This window comes from Trichechus manatus, unplaced genomic scaffold, assembly GCF_000243295.1.
Source record: "Trichechus manatus latirostris isolate Lorelei unplaced genomic scaffold, TriManLat1.0 scaffold00068, whole genome shotgun sequence".
In the NCBI taxonomy this organism is placed as follows: domain Eukaryota; kingdom Metazoa; phylum Chordata; class Mammalia; order Sirenia; family Trichechidae; genus Trichechus; species Trichechus manatus.
The window spans coordinates 3,086,212-3,106,614 of record NW_004444004.1 but is presented as its reverse complement, the minus strand read 5'-3'; the positions used below and the strand labels follow the sequence as shown (position 1 = coordinate 3,106,614).

The following is a 20,403-nucleotide window of genomic DNA, read 5'->3' as shown; positions in this document are numbered from 1 at the left end:
GAGAGTCCCAGATGGAGCAGCAGAAAGATGGGTGCAGAACTCAAATTCTAGTAAGAAGACCAGACTTAATGGTCTGACTGAGACTGGAGGATCCCTGGAAAACATGGCCCCTGGATTCTCTATCAGCCCAGAACTAAAACAATTTCTGAGGCCAACTCTTCAGACAGGGATTGGACTGGACTGTGAGACATAAAGTGATACTCGTGAGGAGTGTGCGTCTTAGGTCAAGTAGATACCAGAGACTAAACGGGCAGCTTCTTTCCGGAGGTGAGATGGGAAGGCAGAGAGGGTTGGGAGCTGGTTAAATGGACAAGGGGAGTCGGGGGTGCAAGGGGGGAGTGTGCTGTCACAGTGTGGGGAGAGCAATTAGGGTCACATAACAATGTATGTATAGATTTTTGTATGGGAGGCTAACTTGAAATGTAAACTTCATTTAAACTACAACAATTAAAAAATAAAAAAAGAGTATCAAGTAAGGCTTCCTCGAATCAGTGAGCTTTGAGGAATGCAAAAGGCACAGAATATTGGAGAGGAACTGTAGCAATATGCTAATTATCAAGTGCAAAGATGAGATAGTGTCTGTTAGTGGAGAGGACTTAAGGTCCATGAAAGAAGTTTGAATTCCATTAAAGAAGTAATGGGCAGCACCTCTGGGTTTCTGAACACAAAGGGTGAATTGACAGAAGTGGTACTGAAGGAGAATTATTCTAGCCATAGCATAGTGGATTGGGTTGTTGGCAGGGAGAGCTGCCAGAAGACTCAGTTTGCTTATTTGATCTGGGGTAATGAGAGCTTGGATTAGGCTTGTGGCAATAAAACCAGATTGAAAGGAATGAGTCGATACAAGCGATGCTACCAAGAAAGAATCAGAGGTGGAAATTCAAGTTTGGCTATTTATATGCCAAGGTGGTAGTTGCAACCACATAAAGAGACACTTTCCAAGGAATTGAGTGTTAAAAGAGAATAGCTGAGGATTGAGTCTTCAGGAATTCCAAGTTAACAGAAGAAAGGAAGAAGAGGAGCCAGCAAAAGAGACAGAATGATGGGTCAGAGAGATAAGAAGAGAATCTTGAGAATACAATGCCATGAGAGCCAAGGGTATGACAGTTACAGGAAGGGGTGGGTGGTTGATGGTATCAAATTCATCCCCGAGGTCAAAGATGCAAACTGAGCAGAGACCCTTGAATTTGGCCAGGAGGTCACTGGTAAACTTACAGAGAGAGATTTTGGCAGAAAGCTTTGGACTCTAGAAGGTTCCAGGGGTAGGAGAGGTGAAAAAACGGAGGCAGCTCATGGATATCACTCATGTGACTAGAGTAATATATTAGGACTGAGAAGAATAAAGTCAAACTTTATAATTTTAGTCCTGCTACTTAACCACTCTGAACCTCAGTTTCTTCTTCTGAAAACGAGAAAAATCATAATCATAAGGCTGTTGGAAAGTACAAGTTTAAATGATTATTTTTATGTTATAGTGAAGGGGCTTCTTCCTCTACCTTCCCCCCAAAAAAACTAGGGATTTCTGGGAAAATTTAAGCATTGATAAGAGGACTCTTTTAGCTCAACGGTCATGTCCCTAGGTTGGTACTGCTTTGAAAATTCCCTAGCAGTATCCTCTGGCATTCATCATGCCAAGTCACTTTAACAATTCTTATCTGAGGCCCTCTGAAGTGAGCACATTGAGGAAAGGTGATTAGGAGAGACTCAGTAGTCAGGTCACGTGGAATGTCTCTGAGGCGTGTGTAAAGTCTGTTGAGCAAGGTTCTGTTTGAGACACTGGATATAGTTAGATACCAATCTCATCCCCAAACACACAGATGGCTGCATCCCCTGAGTGGATGGTAGGCTGGAATGTGGCTGGGGCCAAAGTACCAGGAAACCATCCCTTTATACCCATGGCACCTGCAGATTGAATGGCCCCTTGACTGAATGTTCTAGAACAGGCAGCTTTATTTTCAAGGTGTGCGTAAGTGCATATATTTTTCTGTTTCTATTCTCATTTGGCAACTATATACAACCAAACATGACCACATTTTTTTCTACCTCACTATCTACAAATCAACACTTTGAGCCCTTTTCCTTTATAAAGCCCAGTCTGTTTCCAGTTTATCTTACACTGGACTGATCTTTGTGTTACACTGCCTTGTTCTTCCCTGAAAGAAGATATCCTAGTGAGAACAAGTGGCTGCCCATAAGCCATCAGGGCCTAGACCTGTTACCAAGCCCTGGAGAGGCACATAGCTATGTGCCCACCTAACCAGGGGTGGGTTGGGGGAGGGGTGAGCACATTCTCTAGAACTGGCATTTTTCAGACCTTGAGACATCAAGAGAGTGTAGTCAAAGGGCCTTTTTAATGTCCCTGATCCTCTTAATGGTAGAACTTGGCTTCACTTCTGGGAAGACGGTTTAAGAAGGAAAACAGGGCCACATCATGCTAAGATGCTCTCACACTCACATACTAAGATGCACGGGCCTCTCCAAAAGTGTGATAGGAGATCAGAGCATCTTAGAGTACTTCCAAGAAGGCTGGTTTATTATCAGAAAACTTTTTGGAAGACTTGTGCCGTGGTCTTCTAGCAAGCGCCCAGTCATTCAGCCACCAAACTTGGCCTGAGCTTCTTTTGAATAAGGTGCTTTTCTTGAGCCAGGGGAAGGAATGAGAGCTAGAAAGACAGGCCGAAGTCTTTGTCTATGGGAGTAACTACCATAACATGTGGACAAGGGGTCTTGTCTGTCATGTCACGGGAAAGCTGAGGAAAGGCTTAGCCGGTCTCGCTTGAGCGCCCTTGGGCAGGGCCTGCCTTGGGGGACCAGATGCTGTATCTGGGCCAAAGCGGGGCCTGCAGGGCAAGTGGCCAGAACTTGGAAGGAATTCTCTTCCGCAGCCCAGGGTCCAAGCTAGGCCCCATCAAGCTGCCCTGCCAGCCTCTGCTGCCTGAGGCCCTTGAGCATTCCGAGCCCCCGCCCCCTCCGCCCCTCCCCTGGGCTCGCCCCCTCCCTTGTCCCCCTTTTCCTCCCCCCTACCAGCTGTCCCCTTTCCCCGGAGCGGCGAGACCGCCAGAGCCTGGGAAGAGGCGGACGCGGGCCGGAGGGGGCGTGGTGGGGAAGGGGAGGAGGGGCGGGGGTGAGGGGATAAGGAGGCCCGGGAGGCCGGCGCCCCCAGCCACTGCGCTGCCCGCCCGAGAGCTGGGTGCCGCCGCCGTCGCCGCGCCCCGCACCCGGCTCCCCTCTCGCTCACTCGCTCGTTCGCTCGCTTCCCTCACCCAGGGGGAAAGGTCAGCAGCGCCCTGGAGCCACCGTGTCACTCCCCGACAGCCATGAACTGCAGCGAGAGCCAGCGGCTGCGCACCCTCCTGAGCCGCTTGCTACTCGAGCTGCACCACAGGGGCAACGCCAGCGGCCTGGGCGCGGGCCCGAGCATGGGCATGGGGGTCGTGCCTGACCCCTTCGTGGGCCGCGAGGTGACCAGCGCCAAGGGCGACGACGCCTATCTCTACATCCTGCTCATCATGATCTTTTACGCCTGCCTGGCCGGAGGCCTCATCCTGGCCTACACCCGCTCCCGCAAGCTCGTCGAGGCCAAGGACGAGCCGGCCCGGGCCTGCTCCGAACACGAGTGGGCCCCGGGAGGCGCCTCGGCCGCCGACGCCGCCGCCGAGACTGCAGCCGGCTCCCCGGCCGAGGGCTACCGCCAGCTCGCCGTCGGGGGGCTGCCCGCCCTCACTCAGGACACCGAGGGGGTCTAGAGCCTCAGCCCCAGCTGATAGCTCATGACCTTCTCACGATGGGCGCGGCTGCTGCCCTTTCTTTCCTCCCCTTCCAGGGTTCGCCTCACCTGAGGCCCAGGCGATGATAAGAGGCCAGGAGACCTTGCCTGGAAGGCCCCGGAAGGAGAAGCCCAACCCTTCCCATTCCTGGCCATTTTCTCCCTTCTTCCGCCTTCCTCCATCCCCATCCCGCACATCCAACTGCACTAAACTGCCTCTGCTCTCTTGTCTTCAGACAGCCCTGACACACCATGCTCCAGCCCTCTGGGAACTGAATCCAACACTTGGCATTGAACTGAAGGACTGAAGTCTATCAGAACTCGGGGCCGTCTAACTGGCGGCTGCTCCAGGGGCTGCCAGGGACTGCTCAATCTGCAGAGCCAACGGGCTTGCCACCACTGCCAGGCCCACAGCAGCAGCTCCAGCTTCCTGTTGCCTTAGGGACAGAAACAAAGAAAATGAAGACACCTCAGATAGCTTTTCTCTCCGTCCCTTTTCAGCAGGGAGCTAGCTGGACACTAGGATATGTCTGTGGCCTAGAATGGATTTAATGAGGACTGAGGGGGAGGGGGACTCAACAGGGAGGAGAAGACCTATGACCTCAACTGTATTGTTTTATTGCTTCCCCAGTTGTCATCCCAAAGGTAACTTGCCTGATTTTTAGTAGCTCTGCCATCTTCTGCTGTGGGTAGCCATTACTGGGTATATCACCCCAATACCTCCAAATGCCTATTCTCTATTGATTCAGTTGTTATCCCAGCTGTCGGCTTCATTGATGGGACATGAGGCTCAGATGTCCCCTGCTCTGTAACCCTGGAGACTGTCAGAGGCAGGTAATAAAGGCTGATTAAACAATAACCTAAGACTCTTCTCTCGAAGATCTTGGCCTTGAGACCCAATACCATACAGAGAAGGAAACCTATTTGCTTTTGGAAATGATGTTTGGATTTGGGGATCAGGTTGTTGTGATATCTATATCTTTAGATCAAGTTCCAATACAATAGTTGTGATTGTGGGGGAAGAAAAGATTATTATGGCTAAGCGGGTTATTTTTTCAAGTGTTTCAAAAAGTATACCAGCATTATTACTTTTCCCTCCTTTTTCCTTAATTCTGGAGCACTTTCAAATATCATAATGCTAATAAGGATTTCCCACTTTCCTTTTGCAGTTTTTCAGGATGCACTTAAAAAAAAAAATCTCATACCAACCACTATTTTGTTTTTGTTTTGTTTCCACTGCTGTCAAGTCTATTCCGACTCATAGCAACCCTATAGGACAGGGGAGAACTGCCCCATAAGGTTTCCAAGAAGCAGTTGGTGGATTCGAACTGCCAACCTTATGGTTAACAGCGGAACTCTTGACCACTTCAGCCACCAGGGCTTCAGCTATTATCAATGCTAATTTTTAGAAGTCACCTTAGTAATTCTCTGGAAAAAGTGACTTCTTAAAAAAGAAAGAAAGGCCACCAAATAGTATAAATTTGAAGCCAGAGAGAAGAATCCTTGTACTAGGCAATCGTACCCAATGATGGGTAAATTAGAGGTGTGCATTTATTGATTTATTCTTCTTATCTCAAGAAGGTTGTCAGAAACTTTTAGGGCTGAAATGACAATGAATGATTTGTGCTTCATCAAACACACATAAAAGCACCTCTTAGCATTAAAGTCAATTTGCTTAAATATAGCTGATATCATAGTAATAGCAGGACAAAGATATAAATGCATAGATAATACACAAACCTCATTCAAGGCATTCGTTTTGGAACTATTAAGTTAAATAACGTTCGTTCCCAGAATTCACTCCTTGAAGATATACGGCCTTGTGCCACTGGCTCCTCTTCAGTCTTAGCTCCAGCACTAAGGTTGCCCCCTCTCCTTGCAGGTGGAGGCCAGGGATTGGGCAGCATCCCAGATAATGAGGGGAAGAGAGAGGGGATGCTGTGAGAGCCACCCGGGCCAGGCAGGGAGGCCCGACGAGGGTGAGGAGGGAGGACACAGATAAACAGACATTCCAGGGGCATGTGGGGTGTCAGTCCCAAGCCCTGTATTTCAAGGACAATTAAAAAAAAAACCAACGAAAACCTATTGCCATCAAGTCAATTCTGCCTCATAGCAACCCTATAGGACAGAGTACTGCCGCTCATTTTATCTGGCATAGCTGGGGACACAAGGTTGTTTGATAACTGAAGCACAATTACTGCTTTAGGTGTTGCAACTTTGTAAATACATTTGTACCATTTTTTCATAGACATCTTTTGAAACCATTTTGGCCCCCCCCCCCCCCCAAAAAAAAAAAAAGAACTGAGAACAGTTGAGAAAATGCCCATAACAAACATTAATGTGCCAGCTGTGGAAAAAATATCCCTGCTTTTAAAAACGTTTTAACCTTTTTACGATGACTTAGGGTACCTATTAAGAACATTTAGCGACAATAGCTACAGAAAGCTCCTTGGGAGAAAAGTGAACTGGCCTTGGACGAGCTGTTTGCTTTACAGCCCAGTTGCTTTTTTTCAAATACTTTCAAGGTTGCAACTGTGTCCCAGATTAGGAAATTTCCCAGAAGTCTGGACACTTGACTGTCTATTAGCCAGTGGGGGTGTCAACTGCATTGAAGTGACCAAAGTGTGATCAGCTAAAGAAAGAAAAACTAGGTGCTCGGCTAACCCCCAGTTTTGATAATAAATCCCTGAAGAGCGTGATCTGACTTCACAAATTGGAAAATGTTAGCCTGGTCCTTAATGTGATTTCAAAGATGTTAAACATTCTAGTAAAATAGAGTGATTTTTTTTCAACCCACCCAGCAGTCTATTTCTCCCCCTGCGTAAGCAGATCCTGTTTCAATTCAGATTCAGCTCTTTGCTCCCTAATAATGAAGTCGAAGACCCACACTTTCTTACTTGTAACTTGAGGCTTTCAACAAAGTGGGACGAGGAGATGGTTTGAGTTCCAACGTCTGGAAGTGCTCATTGACAGTACAAAAATAAACGGAAGCTTTTCTTCCATTACAGACATAATTCTGTGTTGTTGATTTTACTTTTCCAGAGGGATATAAATGGGGGTTTTCAGTTGTTTGTAGTGACCATGTTCTCCTTTTCAATTTGCAATTGCTCTTAAACTCAAGATCTGCACATGATTTATATCAACAAAGAGAAAAGAGACTGGGCTGCTTTCCAAACAATCTTGCCTGACGACTAAAGTAAACGCACTATGGTGTCCTGGAGAGAGCACAGGACCAGAAATCAGGAGAACTGGAGTCCAGCCCTGGCTTTGCCAATGGGCTTAGTTTCTCAGGGTGAGATGTGTAACCTCTCTGGGCCCCAGTCTCCACAGCGGTGGGGGACTTGAGGCTCAAGTGAGATAACGTATGGGAAAAGACTAGGAGAAGTATAGCAGCTATACAAGTACAAAGTGTTAGGTTTGTATTTTTCTCTTCCTTCCTTGGGGGAGTGCCCTTGGGAAGCTATGGCGGGGGGAGGGAGAAGGAGGAAAGTGAAAAATTCTCCTATGTCTACTTTTATTGCTAAAAGGATTGCAGGCACTTGGCCACTGGCTCCCAGGTTTCTGAGCCTATCTCCCCCATTTTAAGAATCCTGGATGACTAGGAAACTGTGCATAAATATCTCACCAAGCTACTCTATACCTTTTTACCTGCAGGCCCACAGTGCCTTTTAAGTCAGAGAATAAGGCAAGCGGCTAAATAACTTTATATATAAGATGTATACGGCTTAACCGTGCTTGAAGATGACTCCCACTCCAAGGGTATTCACATTTTTAATAGATCACTTAGGACAATGTAAAGATGAAACCTAAGGAGAGAGTTTGCAAATTGTGGATTTCAGTGGAATGTGGAAGGAGAGAGATTTTGAAATGTTTATGTGTGTTGAGGAGAGTGCGGGGGTGGGGATGTACTTCCTACAACTTCTCAAGTCACATTCAACTCAGTGTCAGGTGCTCTTGGAACCTTTTTTGGAATCTGAGGAGGACTACGGTGGCCACGAATGACTGGATTTCAATATGAATTTACAGAATCTTACATATCTGACTCACAAGATGGCCATTGGTGAAAACACCTGAGGTCTCTGGAAGGACACAGGGCCACTCCTTGGCTCTTTTTAGGATCTAGATATGACTTGTAGATGCTGTAGCTGCAGCAGTCTTGGCCAGAGAAAAATGGAGACATGGGGCCTGTTAACTTTGTTCCTCTACTCATGAAGCCATCTGCCATACCCTACTTCTCTGGGGCACTGTGGTGAGGACTAGTCTTTGGCAACTGTGGAATCGGTATTTATCTCATTTTTCTCCTTCCTGTTCCAAGGTTCTCCCCACCACCCCCAATCTCAGTACTCCAAAACTGTCCCTTCCCTCCAACCAGGATCTAAGGATCATTTTCATTTACATCTAATCTACTACTCATCCCAGCGGTGATCCAAAGGACTGTATCTTTAATGGTGGGCTTTCAAACACTGGGTGAGAGAGAGAGGTATGAAGGGGAGTTTGACCTAGGACCTTCATATCTGAGATGAGTGAGGCTGGCTCTATCCATCACACCATTGTGGTAAGCTCCTTAAGAACAGAACTACTGCTTTTTCTTTATCCCCACTACCTCCGCAGGAGTTCAGAAGACTGCAACCTTCAGCCAGCTAGGAGGGCACCTGCATCTCCATGTGAGTCTCCTAGGGTGGAAGATGGCATCTACATTCTGGCTACACATCCTTACCTTCCAGTCTCCCTAATCCATTGCAGTAGGGTTGTCATGTCTACCACACCAGTGAAACTACCTTGTTATGGTCACTAATGACCTGCATGTTGCCAAATCTAAAGCTTGATTCTCAGTCTTCATTTCCTGTGACTATTTATCAGCATTTGATGCAGTTGATCAATCCTTCCTCCTTGGAACGCTTATCTTAACTTCTGTAACACCTCACTACCTGGTTTTCCTCCTCCTTTACCAGCCCTTTTCCTTCTCAGCCTCTTTTGCTGGTTCCTCCTCATTTCTTCCACCTCTAAATGTTGAACTGCCTGGGCTCCATCTTGGGACCTCTCCTCTTCTGTAACTACTCTCTCTCTCTCTCTCTCTGTCTCTCGGGAATGTCAAATAGTCTCAACATGCTAAATACAATGTTTACATGTAAGTACCATCTTTACAATGATGACTCCAAATTTGTGTGCCTTTTTTCCCCTGAAATCCCTAATCTGAGCTCCAGACTTCTATTATCTGATTACCCACTTAACATCTCTATTTGGGTGTCTAAACCTGTCTCACAGTTCACAAGCCCAAAACAAAGTTCTTGAATCCCTTCTCCCAAAACTTACTCTTCCACTTGAGAAAGAAAAAACAACCTTTTACATCCAGGATCTTCTTTGACATTTGCAGCTAGGGCTCAGTGTTGTTAGAAGCTGGCCTGGCACTCACAGGTAGTACATGTTATTGTAAACAATCTTACAGAACACCAACATCAGACAAGATCACTCAGCAACCATCATGAAATAGACAAAATAAGACTATTTCATAATTTTGTCTAAGCATAGACAAAAACAGGATTACTGTGAAACCCACAAAACTACCAAACGTCCTTCTTTCCCAGCTAATCTTTGAGTGACTGCTATTTCTTTACCAATTACAGCTTTGCTCTCCCTCTAGTTTTCCCTCCTTCTAGATAAGATTTATTAAGATACCAAATCATAGAATTACCCTTGCTTCCTGATAGCGTCCAATCCAAAGCAGACACTCACTTCCTTTTTTACCCTCTCTAAAATCACTTACCAGAAGCCTCAATTCAATAAGTCCTTTTTAACACCCTCTTGCTAAGGTACCCATGGTTCCCCATGGTATGTGTTCTCTCTTGCTACAATGAGTAATAAACTCAATTAGTTCAACTACAGGTGTGTTCCTGGTGTCTTTGTCTGGAAGGCATAACACATTAATCCTCCCCATTTTTTGTAAATGGAACCACCATCTATCCAGTTGCTTAGACCAAAACAGGAGTCATTCCGCTCTTTCCTCACCCTCCCACATCCAGTCTTGGAGTCAAGTCCTGTCAATTCTACCACCAAAAGGAATTCTGCTTATGACTACTTCTCATGATCTCCACTTCTACCACCCTAGTCAACACCTCCATCATTTCTAACCTGGACTAGCACAACATTTCTAACTGGTCTTCCTGTTTTTACCCTTGCCTCTCTGAAGTCAGTTCTTTATACAACATCCAGAGGTATATTAAAGTACAAAGCAGATCATGTCCAACCTCTACCTAAAGCCCTCTATTGGATTACTCACTCAATTAGAATACAATCCCGACTCCTCACCATGGTCTGCAAGGCCCTACATGATCTGACCTTGCCGATGTCTCTAAACTGCATCTCCTGATTCTCTCCCCCTTGTTCACTAAACTCAAGTCACACTAGCCTTCTCGCTGTTCCTGGAGCACATCAAGCTCATTCCTGCCTTCGAGCCTTTGCATGTTCTGTCTCCTCTGCCTGGAATATTCCTCCCCATATATTCTCATGGCTGTTTCCTTCTCATCACTCAGTTCTCAGCTCAAATGCCACTTCCCCAGAGGCCTTCCTTAACTATCTTATCTATAGTTATTCCTCTCTCTCCGCCACCCACCCTATTCTCTATCCCATTGCCCTGTTTATTTTCTTTATAGCCTGAAGCACTATCTAAAATTATCATGTTTGCTTGTGTATTTACTAGTTTATTGCCAGCCTTTTCCATGCAGGCTGAGAACTCCATGAAGGTGGAGATCTTTTAAGATCAATTTTTTTTAGACTTTATTAATTTTTTAAAAAACTTTTATTGAGGCATAATTGACTCACAACAAACTGTACACATTTAAAGTGTACAATTTGATTAGTTTTGACATATCTATATCTCTATATAAAATATATAGATATGTATCCCTGGGTGGTGCAAATGGTTAACATGCTCGGCTTAAAAAGGTTAGAGGTTTGAGTCCACCCAGAGGCACCTCAGAAGAAAGGTCTGGTAATCTACTTCTAAAATATCAGCCATGAAAATACAATGGAGCACAGTTCCGTTCTCACACACATGGGATCGTCATGAGTCGGATCTGGCTCAATGGCAATGGGTAACCCCGTTACTGTCGAGTATATATGTATTTGGAGGAGCCCCGGTGGTGCAGTGGTTAAGTGCTTGACTGCTAACCAAAAGGTTGGAGGTTCGAATCCACCAGCCGCTCTGTGGGAGAAAGATATGGCAGTCTGCTTCTGTAAAGTTTTACAACCTTGGAGACCCTATGGGGCAGTTCTACTCTGTCCTATAGGGTTGCTATGAGTCAGAATCGTTTCAACAGCAATCAGGTTGGTTTTTTTTTGGTTTTTTTATATATATACGTGTGTGTGTGTGTATATATATACACATATACATATATATACATATACATATATATACATATACATATTTATATACACATATACACATCCACTCCTCACTTATTGACATGGTTAGGTTTCAAAGACCAGGTCATTATACGAAAATTGGTGTTATGTGAAAATGAAGGGTGATCACATCAGATCACAAAATGGTGGATGACTACATCATTAACTAACTGCCAGATTACATCATTAACTGACTGCCAAATTACATCACTACTTAACTGCCAAACCACTGAGAATCATGGCCCAGCCAAGTGGACACATAAGCTTAACCATCACAGCCAGCGTTACTCTCGCCTGGCACCTCGGTGTTTGTTACTTTCAGACATACGTCGTTAATGCACAAAGTAGTTGGATAGTAGATTTTTTAGTATTGTTGTAAGTGCAAAAAGTTGGACAACAAGATAGTCGATGAATGAAGAATAGGTGTATATATATACCATCACCACAATCAAGGCAATGAACACATACTTCACCCCCAGAAGTTTCCACGTGATCCTTTGTGCCTCAACCCCAGTCAATCAGCGATCTGCTTTTTATTACTATAGGTTAGTTTGAATTTTCTAAAAATGAAAACATTCTGCACGTACTTCTTTCACTCAGCATACTGATTTTGAGAGTCATCCATGTTGTTGTGCGCATTAGTAGTTTGTTTCTTTATTGTTGAGTCATAGTCCATTGAAGGGATGTACCACGATCTATTTATCTAATCACCTATTGAAGGACATCTGGGCTGTTTCCAGTTTTTAGCAATTATGAATAAAGCTTCTATGGCCATTCATGTCCAGGTCTTTCTGTGGACATACGTTGAATGCAGGGATTTTTTCCGTCCGGTTCCTTGCAGCATCCCCCATGCCTAGGTTAACTATCTGACGGATAGAATAAATGAGCCTTCCATTTTAGCCCAGGCCCACGGACATTTCCACTGTTCCTGTTACCTCCCTATAATCTTTCACCACACTACCTTTATCTCTTTTCTGCCTTTCCAATCTACTGCCCTGGGTGACCCCTTGAAGGTGGCTGTTTCCACTCTTGGCTTGTTGGAGAAACCCTGCTCATCAGGTTCACTGCCAATGTGTGCACTCTACCCTAAACTGGCCCCTCTGGCTGTTCAACAATCCTTTCATTCCTTGCTTGCTGACTCCCTATCACATTCCCTACAGCAGCTGCTCCAAACTTCCTGCCCTCTCTTCAAGCCCCCAGCCCCATCCCCCCCACCCCTCATTCTCAGGAGATGACTTCACCTCCTTCATTACTGAGAAGATTGGGACCAACTGACAGGAGTTTCTTCGGCTTCCATCTGAGCCATCTCCATACAGCCATCTCAAATGCTTCCGGCTCTCAGGAAGGCGTGCTCCTTCGCTTTGACAAGGTTGAGCCCTCTGCCAGTGTGCTGTTCCTAGTTCCAACTTTAATAATATTAGTAATAACAACAGCAAAAAAGAAAATGTATTTAGCCCTGTCTATGCTCCACACACTGGGCTAAGCATTGAGAAAACAACTCTTATTGAAATAGGTCATTAACATACATCATTCCGCCTATTTTTTAGCTTAATTTTTTTTCAAAGGTATTGCAAATACATACATAATAAGCACTTTGCATGTTTTATCTCATTTAATCTTCACAGCAAGACTGTGGGGTACAATTTTTTTTTAACAGATTAGGAAACTGAGGATCAGAGAGGTGAGGTAAATTACTTTGCTAGTAAGTGGTGAAGCTAGGATTTGAGCTAAGGTCTAAATCCAGAGATCTCTCGTCCCTTCTCTCCTCTCCCTCTACCTCTTGAGTTCTCTCTCTCTTTCTTTTTCCTTGAAGTCCAGAGTGTTGTCTTAATCTTATTCCTCAAGTCATGGCAAGTTATTATCCTTGGCTAAAACATAAGGCAATTATAGGAAAAAGTAAAATAAAGGAGAAGAGAAACACACTAGGTACAGACACGAAAGGCCTTGCAAGACTAAGGAATTTGAACTTCATCCTGTAGGCAGTGATTCCCAAACTTTATTGAGCATTCTCTGAGGTACTTGTTAATACTACAGATTCCCAGGCTCGACCCTCAGACCTACTGAATCAGTGCCTCTGGGGGTAGACAAAAGTGGAAGCATAAAAGACCAGTTAGGAGGCTATGGCAGTAGTTCAGAGGAGAGATGGCAGTGGCCTGGACTATGATGGTGGCAATGAAGATGGAGAGACATGGACAGATTAAAGACTGTTTAAAGCTAAAATTGACAGGGCTATTTCACCAATAAGGAGCCCTGGTTAAGTGCTCGGCTGCTAATGGAAAGGTCGGCAGTTCTAACCCACCCGGCAGCTCTGTGGGAGAAAAGACTTGGCAATCTGCTCCTGTAAAGATTACACCTAGGAAACCCCATGGGGTAGTTCTGCTCTGTCACATGGGGTTGCCACGAGTCAGAATCGACTCAACGGCAGACAACGATAACAACATGCAACTGATGGAATATAGGAGGTGAGCGAGAGGGAAGAGACAAGCTTGTTAGGTTTGATGGAATGCTGATTGGGATAGTGGTGATGACCCATGAAGGCAGTTACGGACATGTTAAGTTTCTTAGAGATACTCAGGGAGAGATGTCAAGCAACCAGGTGGAGTAGACCTGGAGTGCAGGTGAAAGTTTAGGGCTTGGAGGACCAGACTATAATAGCAAACACTTGTGTGAGGCTTACTACTTGCCAGGCAGTGGTCCAAGTACTCTATAAACCAGGGCTTCAAACTGGTTCATTCTGGTTTGAGCCCCTGCTGAGAATTTGCATTTCCACCACAGATATACTGAATCAGAATCTACAGTTTAACAAGATCCCCAGGTGATTCTTATGCATAATAAATTTTAAGAACCACTGCTCTACTAGTGGTTCTCAGAATTGGTCTCTAACCAAGCAGCCTTAGCATCGCCTGGGAACTTGTTAGAAATGCAAATTCTCAACAGGGGTTCGAACAGGAACAAACCAGTTCTAAGCCCCATTATAATCTCAAAGAGTTCTCATTTTACAGATGACTAAACAGAGGCGCAGCGTAACTTGCCAAAGTTATAGCATGTGACAGAGGGGAGATTGGAACTCAGGCAGACTGACTCTAGGGGCTATGGTGCCTCTCATAGAAGGCCATTTTATCTGCGGAGGGATAATACTTGACTCTGGGAGAGTGAAGGCAAGGCTGAGGGCAGAACCTTAAGGAAAATCTACATGTATGAGGAGAGAGAAACATAAGAGGAATCCGTTGCAGAAGGCAGAGAAGGAGGTAACAGAGAGGTAACAGGAGAAGGGGAAAATTGTAGGGGCCAAGGGAGAGGAGAGTTTCAAGAAGGAGGAAATACCTCATGCTGCAGAAGTGTTCCAGCTGAAGGCTGCAGAGAAGCCATTTGATTTGATGGTGATTGTCACTGGACGCCTTCCAGATGGCTGGTTAGTGGGGGAAAGGGAAAGCTAGAAAAAAGGGTTAACAGGAGTGAGTTGGTGGTAGGAACGGAAGGCAGCTAGTATGAACTATTCTTTTGAGAACGCTGGAAATGAAATGAAGGAGAAAAGATTGATAAATCTTTGGAAGGAGTCAACATAGTATCTTGGATCATGCAGACAGATTACATTTCCTGCTCTGCCACTTACTTGCTGAGTGACCTTGGGTAAGTGATTTAACTTCTAGGAGCCTCTATTTCCTCATGATAATAACTGGGCCTCCCTATCTCAGAGAGTTGTGAAGTGAGATGATGCATGTAAAATGTCTAGCACACCAAGGGAGTCAGTACATGTTAGTTATTGGTGTTAGTTGCTCAAGGTATGCCAATGAATCTAATTCAGTGATCTTGAGTAGCCAGGAAACTCTCAGATCAGCCTAGCCTCCTTAGGGTCTTTGAAATCAGTCATGGCTGGCCTGGACTCACCAACTGCTGCCAACAGGAGCGGTCCCCTTGGAGTCACCTCAGACTGAAGCCAAGCCAAGTTGTGGGGGTTAAACTCAAACCAGAGCAGCTTAAGATAGATGACCTTCAACTCTTTACCTCTCCATACAGAGAAATGGATACTGCTCATGTAAACTCCCTCTGTGGGTGATTAGGTAGAGAACCAGAGCTTTCCCTTGAGGGAGAAATGACTTAATCACAGACCATTCTCTGGCTTCATTTCTCTAAGAACCTAAGGAAGCAAATAAAGCCTATGGCTTCTTGGCATTATGGGGACTCAACCTCTGTCTCTTTCCCCCGTAGCTATCTCTTTGTCTCTCTCCTCCATAAATACCATGCAAACATTATGTACGTCTTTTTAAAAAATGAGGATATTATGAAATGCATGCAATGCCAAAATTCCTCTAAACTTTACTGATTTTTAATTCCAGGATTCAGAAAGCATTTAAGGATCTTGCAAGGTCAGAAGCATCTATTGTCCAGGTCTGTAGCTCTAGGAACTGTAGGAAAATTTCCAGAATCTGCATCAACCCCGAAAGTTTTTTTTTTTTTTTAATAAATATCTTTCTCACTACCTGCTTCTCCTCAAACATCAGTGCACAGTGACCCAAAGACAGACTTGTGGTTATTTGAGATTCCCAGGTTTAGGATCAACAGGAGTTTATTAAAGACACATTTTCCTTGGTGCTAAAGGCATACAGTGGTGCTCACGAACCCCATCTACTGGGGCTTGCAACTAACTTCAATGCCCACTTTTCTACAAATGCTGACTGGAGTATTCTCCGTGAAACATCGAAGACCCTGGCTTCCAGGAGCTTCCATCCAAAATCAACGTTCATGGAAAGTGATATGTTTCTCTTCTGTACTTTTCCTCTCTGTTCCAACCCAGTTTCATTATCTCCCTTGCCTCAGTGCCGCTCCTCCTTTCTCTTGCATCACCCACGATTTTATCCTTTCCTGCTGTCTCGGTTTGAACTCACCTAGCAACAATGTTGCAGAAAAAAGGCATGGTGATCTGCTTCCATAAAGATCATAGCCAAGAAAGCCCTAAGGAGCAATTCTACTTTGTAACACCTGGGGTCACCATGAGGCAGAATCGACTTGATGGCAATGGGTTAAAGGGTTCTTACCTGTGGATAGAGTTGTTGCCTACGCATGTCCGATAATACCAACCAGAGCTTTACTAAGAGGGAATTTGTTCCCGCAGAGATTCAAACAAAATGCCTGGAAGGGGAGATATGGCGGCAAGCAGTCTATGTAGCAGATTCAGGGAAGCCTGCCACTGAGCCCTATCAGCCGATCAGAAGGGCGTCCCAGGCTTAACTGAAGCAAGCCTGCTCTCATTTATCTATAGAAAGGCAGCATTTCTTCTCCATGCCCAGGCTCCAATCTACATACAATGTGACAGAACCTATTTCTCATCTTGTCCATCCTATGGGGAGCAGAAAGGCCACTCCACAGGCTGCTGGGGTCCTGTCTTCAATATGTGCTCATCAGTTTCTGAAATAGCAAAGCAAGTCTCAGAGAACTAGAGCTCTAGATTCCGGGTGTAATGTGGGTTCTGCCGTTGAAGACTCTCTGAGTGATGGTGCATTGTCCTATAAGACACAAAGGCCTCCCAGCCCCTCCAGCCTGTGACACTGGGTCACTGGTATAGTTACGCTCAAGTTTCTATGCTTCCCCATCCTTCACCTGCTCCAGGTACGAAGTTGCCCCCCAAAGGAGTCCCCGACTTTTTTCTGAAAATTCCCCCAAAGTGATGCTTTCCATGAGCCCATAAACCAGTCTATTGACTGTCGTCACCACCGTGTTCTTTTCCTCCTGCTCCAGAACCCATTGTCCATATCTGCACCATTCTGATCTTGGCCATCATGAACATGCTGGTATCCATGCCTAGGAATCTGGCACCACGTACTCCTCTGGGAGCCACTGGAGAACTGAGTTATGCGCAGAGGCAGGGCAAAGTATTCTTTCTCAAATTCTATTCTGCACTAGGTCAGTGGGGTCCAAAGCTAGGCATGCTTGTGCCTAGAGTCTCATAAAGTCGCTAGTGAATTGCTCCATCAGCCTCTGAGACCCAGCGCTCACCTAACCCAAAACCAGGCCCGTTGCTGTGTAGTCAATTCCGACTCATGGGGCCCCCTTGTGCTACAGGGCAGAACTGAGCTCCATAGGTTTTATTGGCATGAATCTTTAAGGAAGCAGGTTGCCAGGCTTTTCTTTTGCAGTGCCACCGGGTGCATTCAAACCTCCACCCTCTCGGTTAGTAGTTGAGGGCAAACCACTTGCACCACCGAGGGACCTTCCGCACTCATCTAGAATCTTAGAAAGTCTCTGGTGGTTTCTGGCTACTGCTCTCACCAGAAGGGCCTAAACCCAGTCAAAAGAGCCAGATGGGCTCAACAGTCAGTTCAGTTCCCTTAGTCAGTCTCCCCTCTCCACAGCTAAAGCCAAAAAGCAGTCCTGTCTGCCCAAATGCTAGCCTCCCCTACTGCATGCCAATATATATATTTTTTTCTCTTACCTTTAAGGAAGGTTTTTAGTAACTTGGTGCCACAGACACAGCATCTCAGACGTCTTCATTCCGAGGCAGAGTGTTCGCTTTTATAGTTGAATAATTAGAACGAACAACTTGGAGGAGAACCTAGGGATTAAAAAAGGGTGTTTATGTTTACTTGTATCTCTTAAGAAGGGAGAGGTTTGCACATGTTTAAATGCTGATAGTAAAACCAGTAGAGCTGGAGAAGTTGAAGACACAGGAAAGAGAGAGGATAATAGCAGGAACTGGGTCCTAGAGGCAAAGGCAAATAGTGGGACCCCTCCCCACATTGAGCGGAGGATTTAGCATTAAAGAGAAAAGAATACTCCTTTTCTGTGACATGGGGAGGGAAGGAGGAGAAGATGGGGACCTATCTATTAGACAAGTTAGGAATGATGCGGTAGGGAGTTGAATGTTCCTACCTGATAGTTTCTATTTTCTCTGTGAAATGAGATGGGGGGAGGTGGAGAGTGGTGATTAGAGGTTTAAGAAAAGTGAAGAATATTTAAAATGGTCCTGTGGAGGAGTGTTGAACAAGCTAATTAGGGAATCAGAAAAATTGTGGGACAGCAGTAAGGGCTCAGATGAGATTGGTAGTCCCGACTTTATCATGTATAAGTCTAGTTAGTTGTGTATTTTTCCAGAAGGGCTTAGCAACAGGCATGGAGAAAGAAGTTTTCCCTTCTTTTAAGTGGCAATAACTATTCCTGCTCTTCCCTGGTAATGAAAAAGGCACTGGACTAGAAGTGAAGAGATCTGGGCTAATGTGATCTTTTTACATTCCTTATCCTATCTACTCAAAGGGCTGTTAAGTGAAAGAAAGGTGATAGAGAATGGCAAAAGCCATATGCAAGGTATGAAAGTAGCAAAACCAAAGAAATGAAAAACAACTCCACCACAGACACTTTGAAAGATAAATTGTGGGAAAATTTAAAAAAAAGAAAATATTTGCAACACATACTGCGAAGGGCTTAATATACAAAGAGCTCTTAAAAATCAAAACGAGTAGAAAAATGGGCAAAGGGGATGAATAGGCAATTAACAGAGGAAGAAATATGAAGAACCAGCAGACATAGAAACAAAGTTCCATCTCGATAATATAGAAATTAAAATTAAAACAATTACTTCTCATCTTTCACCTATCAGATTTACAAAAATTAAAACAAAATCAGTAATAATTAGTGTTGGAGAAGGTGTGGGGACTCAAGCATTCTCATACACTAGTGGTGGGAATACAGACTGGCACAATATTTTTAACCCAGGAATTCCATTTCTAGCAAATTATCCCACAGATAGACTCACACAAGTACACAAAGTTGTATGTGTAATGATATCCATTGCCTCAAAATTTGTAATAGTTAAAAAAACAAACAACAAACAAAACCCTTGTACACAACTAAAATTTCTTTCAATACAATCTTGATTAAATAAATTATTATATAAATAACTTACAACATATTATAAAACATATGATGGTATATTATGCAGCCACATTAAAAAGAAAGTCATGGAAAACGCTCAAGATAAATGCTTAAATGAAAATAGTGAGTACAGGACGATATGTATATAGTTGTATCCCATTTAAGAATATGTGTATATGGTAGAAAATTATGTGGAGGAATATACAACTAACTTAACCATGGTTATTCTTGCGAGGCGGGATTGTAAAGACTTTCTACCTTATATCTGTCTGTATTTTTTCCAAAATTTCATCATGAAAATTTTTAAAGCACACTAAAAAGTAGAAAGAATTGTAGCATGAACATCCATATTCCCACCACCTAGTTTCTGCCATTAACATTTTACTTTACTTGCTTTATCACATCACTCTCCAACTATCCATCCGTATATCCATCCCTTCAATTCATCTTCTATTTTTATGCATTGCAAAGTTGCTGACGTCAATACATTTATCCCAAAATACTTCAGCATGCATATTATTAATTGTAGTTCAATATTTGTTTTCAGGTTTTTTTCTTTTTGTGATAAAACTTCCAAAACCTCATTGCCGTCAAGTCAATTCTGACTCATAGCAACCCTATAGGACAGAGTAGAACTGCCCCACAGGGCTTCCAAGGCTGTAATCTTTGTGCGTAGGAGCCCTGGTGGTGCAGTTGTTCAGTGCTTCACTGCTAACTGAAAGGTCAGCTGTTCGAACCCACCAAATGTTCCTCGGAAGAAAGATGTGACAGTCTGCTTCGGTAAAGATTAAAAACCCAAAACCAAACCCGTTGCCATCAAGTTGATTCCAATTCGTAGCGACCCTATAGGACAGAGTAGAACTGCCCCATAGGGCTTCCAAGGCTTTAATCTTTAAGGAGGCAGACTGCCACATCTTTCTCCAGAGAAGCATTTGGTGGGTTCAAACAGCCGACCTTTCGGTTAGCAGCCTAGTGCAGTAACCACTGTGCCACCAGAGCTCCTCTGATAAAATTTACATGCGATGAATTGCACAAATCTTAAGTGAATGATTCACCCGGTTTTGACAGATGGCTACCCCTGTGTAACCCAAAACTCTATGGACATCAAATATTACCATCACCCCAGAACATTCCCTCATGCCTCACCCCCCTCAATCTCTGTCCCACTCCCTTTCTGTAAGTTTAAAAATATTAAGCACACTTTTAATTTTAGAATAGTCTTAAATATACAGAAAATGTGTAAAGTTAGTACAGAGAGTTCCCATACACCCAGCACCCAGTTTCCCCTATTGTCAACATCTTACATCACTATGGTATATTTGTCACAACTAGTGAGCAAGAAGTGCTACACTATTATTATCTAAAGTTCA

The 20,403-nt window shown here is 44.3% G+C and overlaps 1 protein-coding gene across 1 annotated transcript; it reads left to right on the top strand.

The window, feature by feature from the left end:
- The first annotated feature begins 3,171 nt into the window (after nt 1-3,171).
- On the top strand, nt 3,172-3,746 carry KCNE5 (potassium voltage-gated channel subfamily E regulatory subunit 5). Its single transcript, XM_004379766.1, has one exon. The coding sequence runs from the start codon at nt 3,318-3,320 to the stop codon at nt 3,744-3,746; it is 429 nt and encodes a 142-aa protein (XP_004379823.1). The 5' UTR covers nt 3,172-3,317.
- The last annotated feature ends 16,657 nt before the right edge of the window (nt 3,747-20,403 follow it).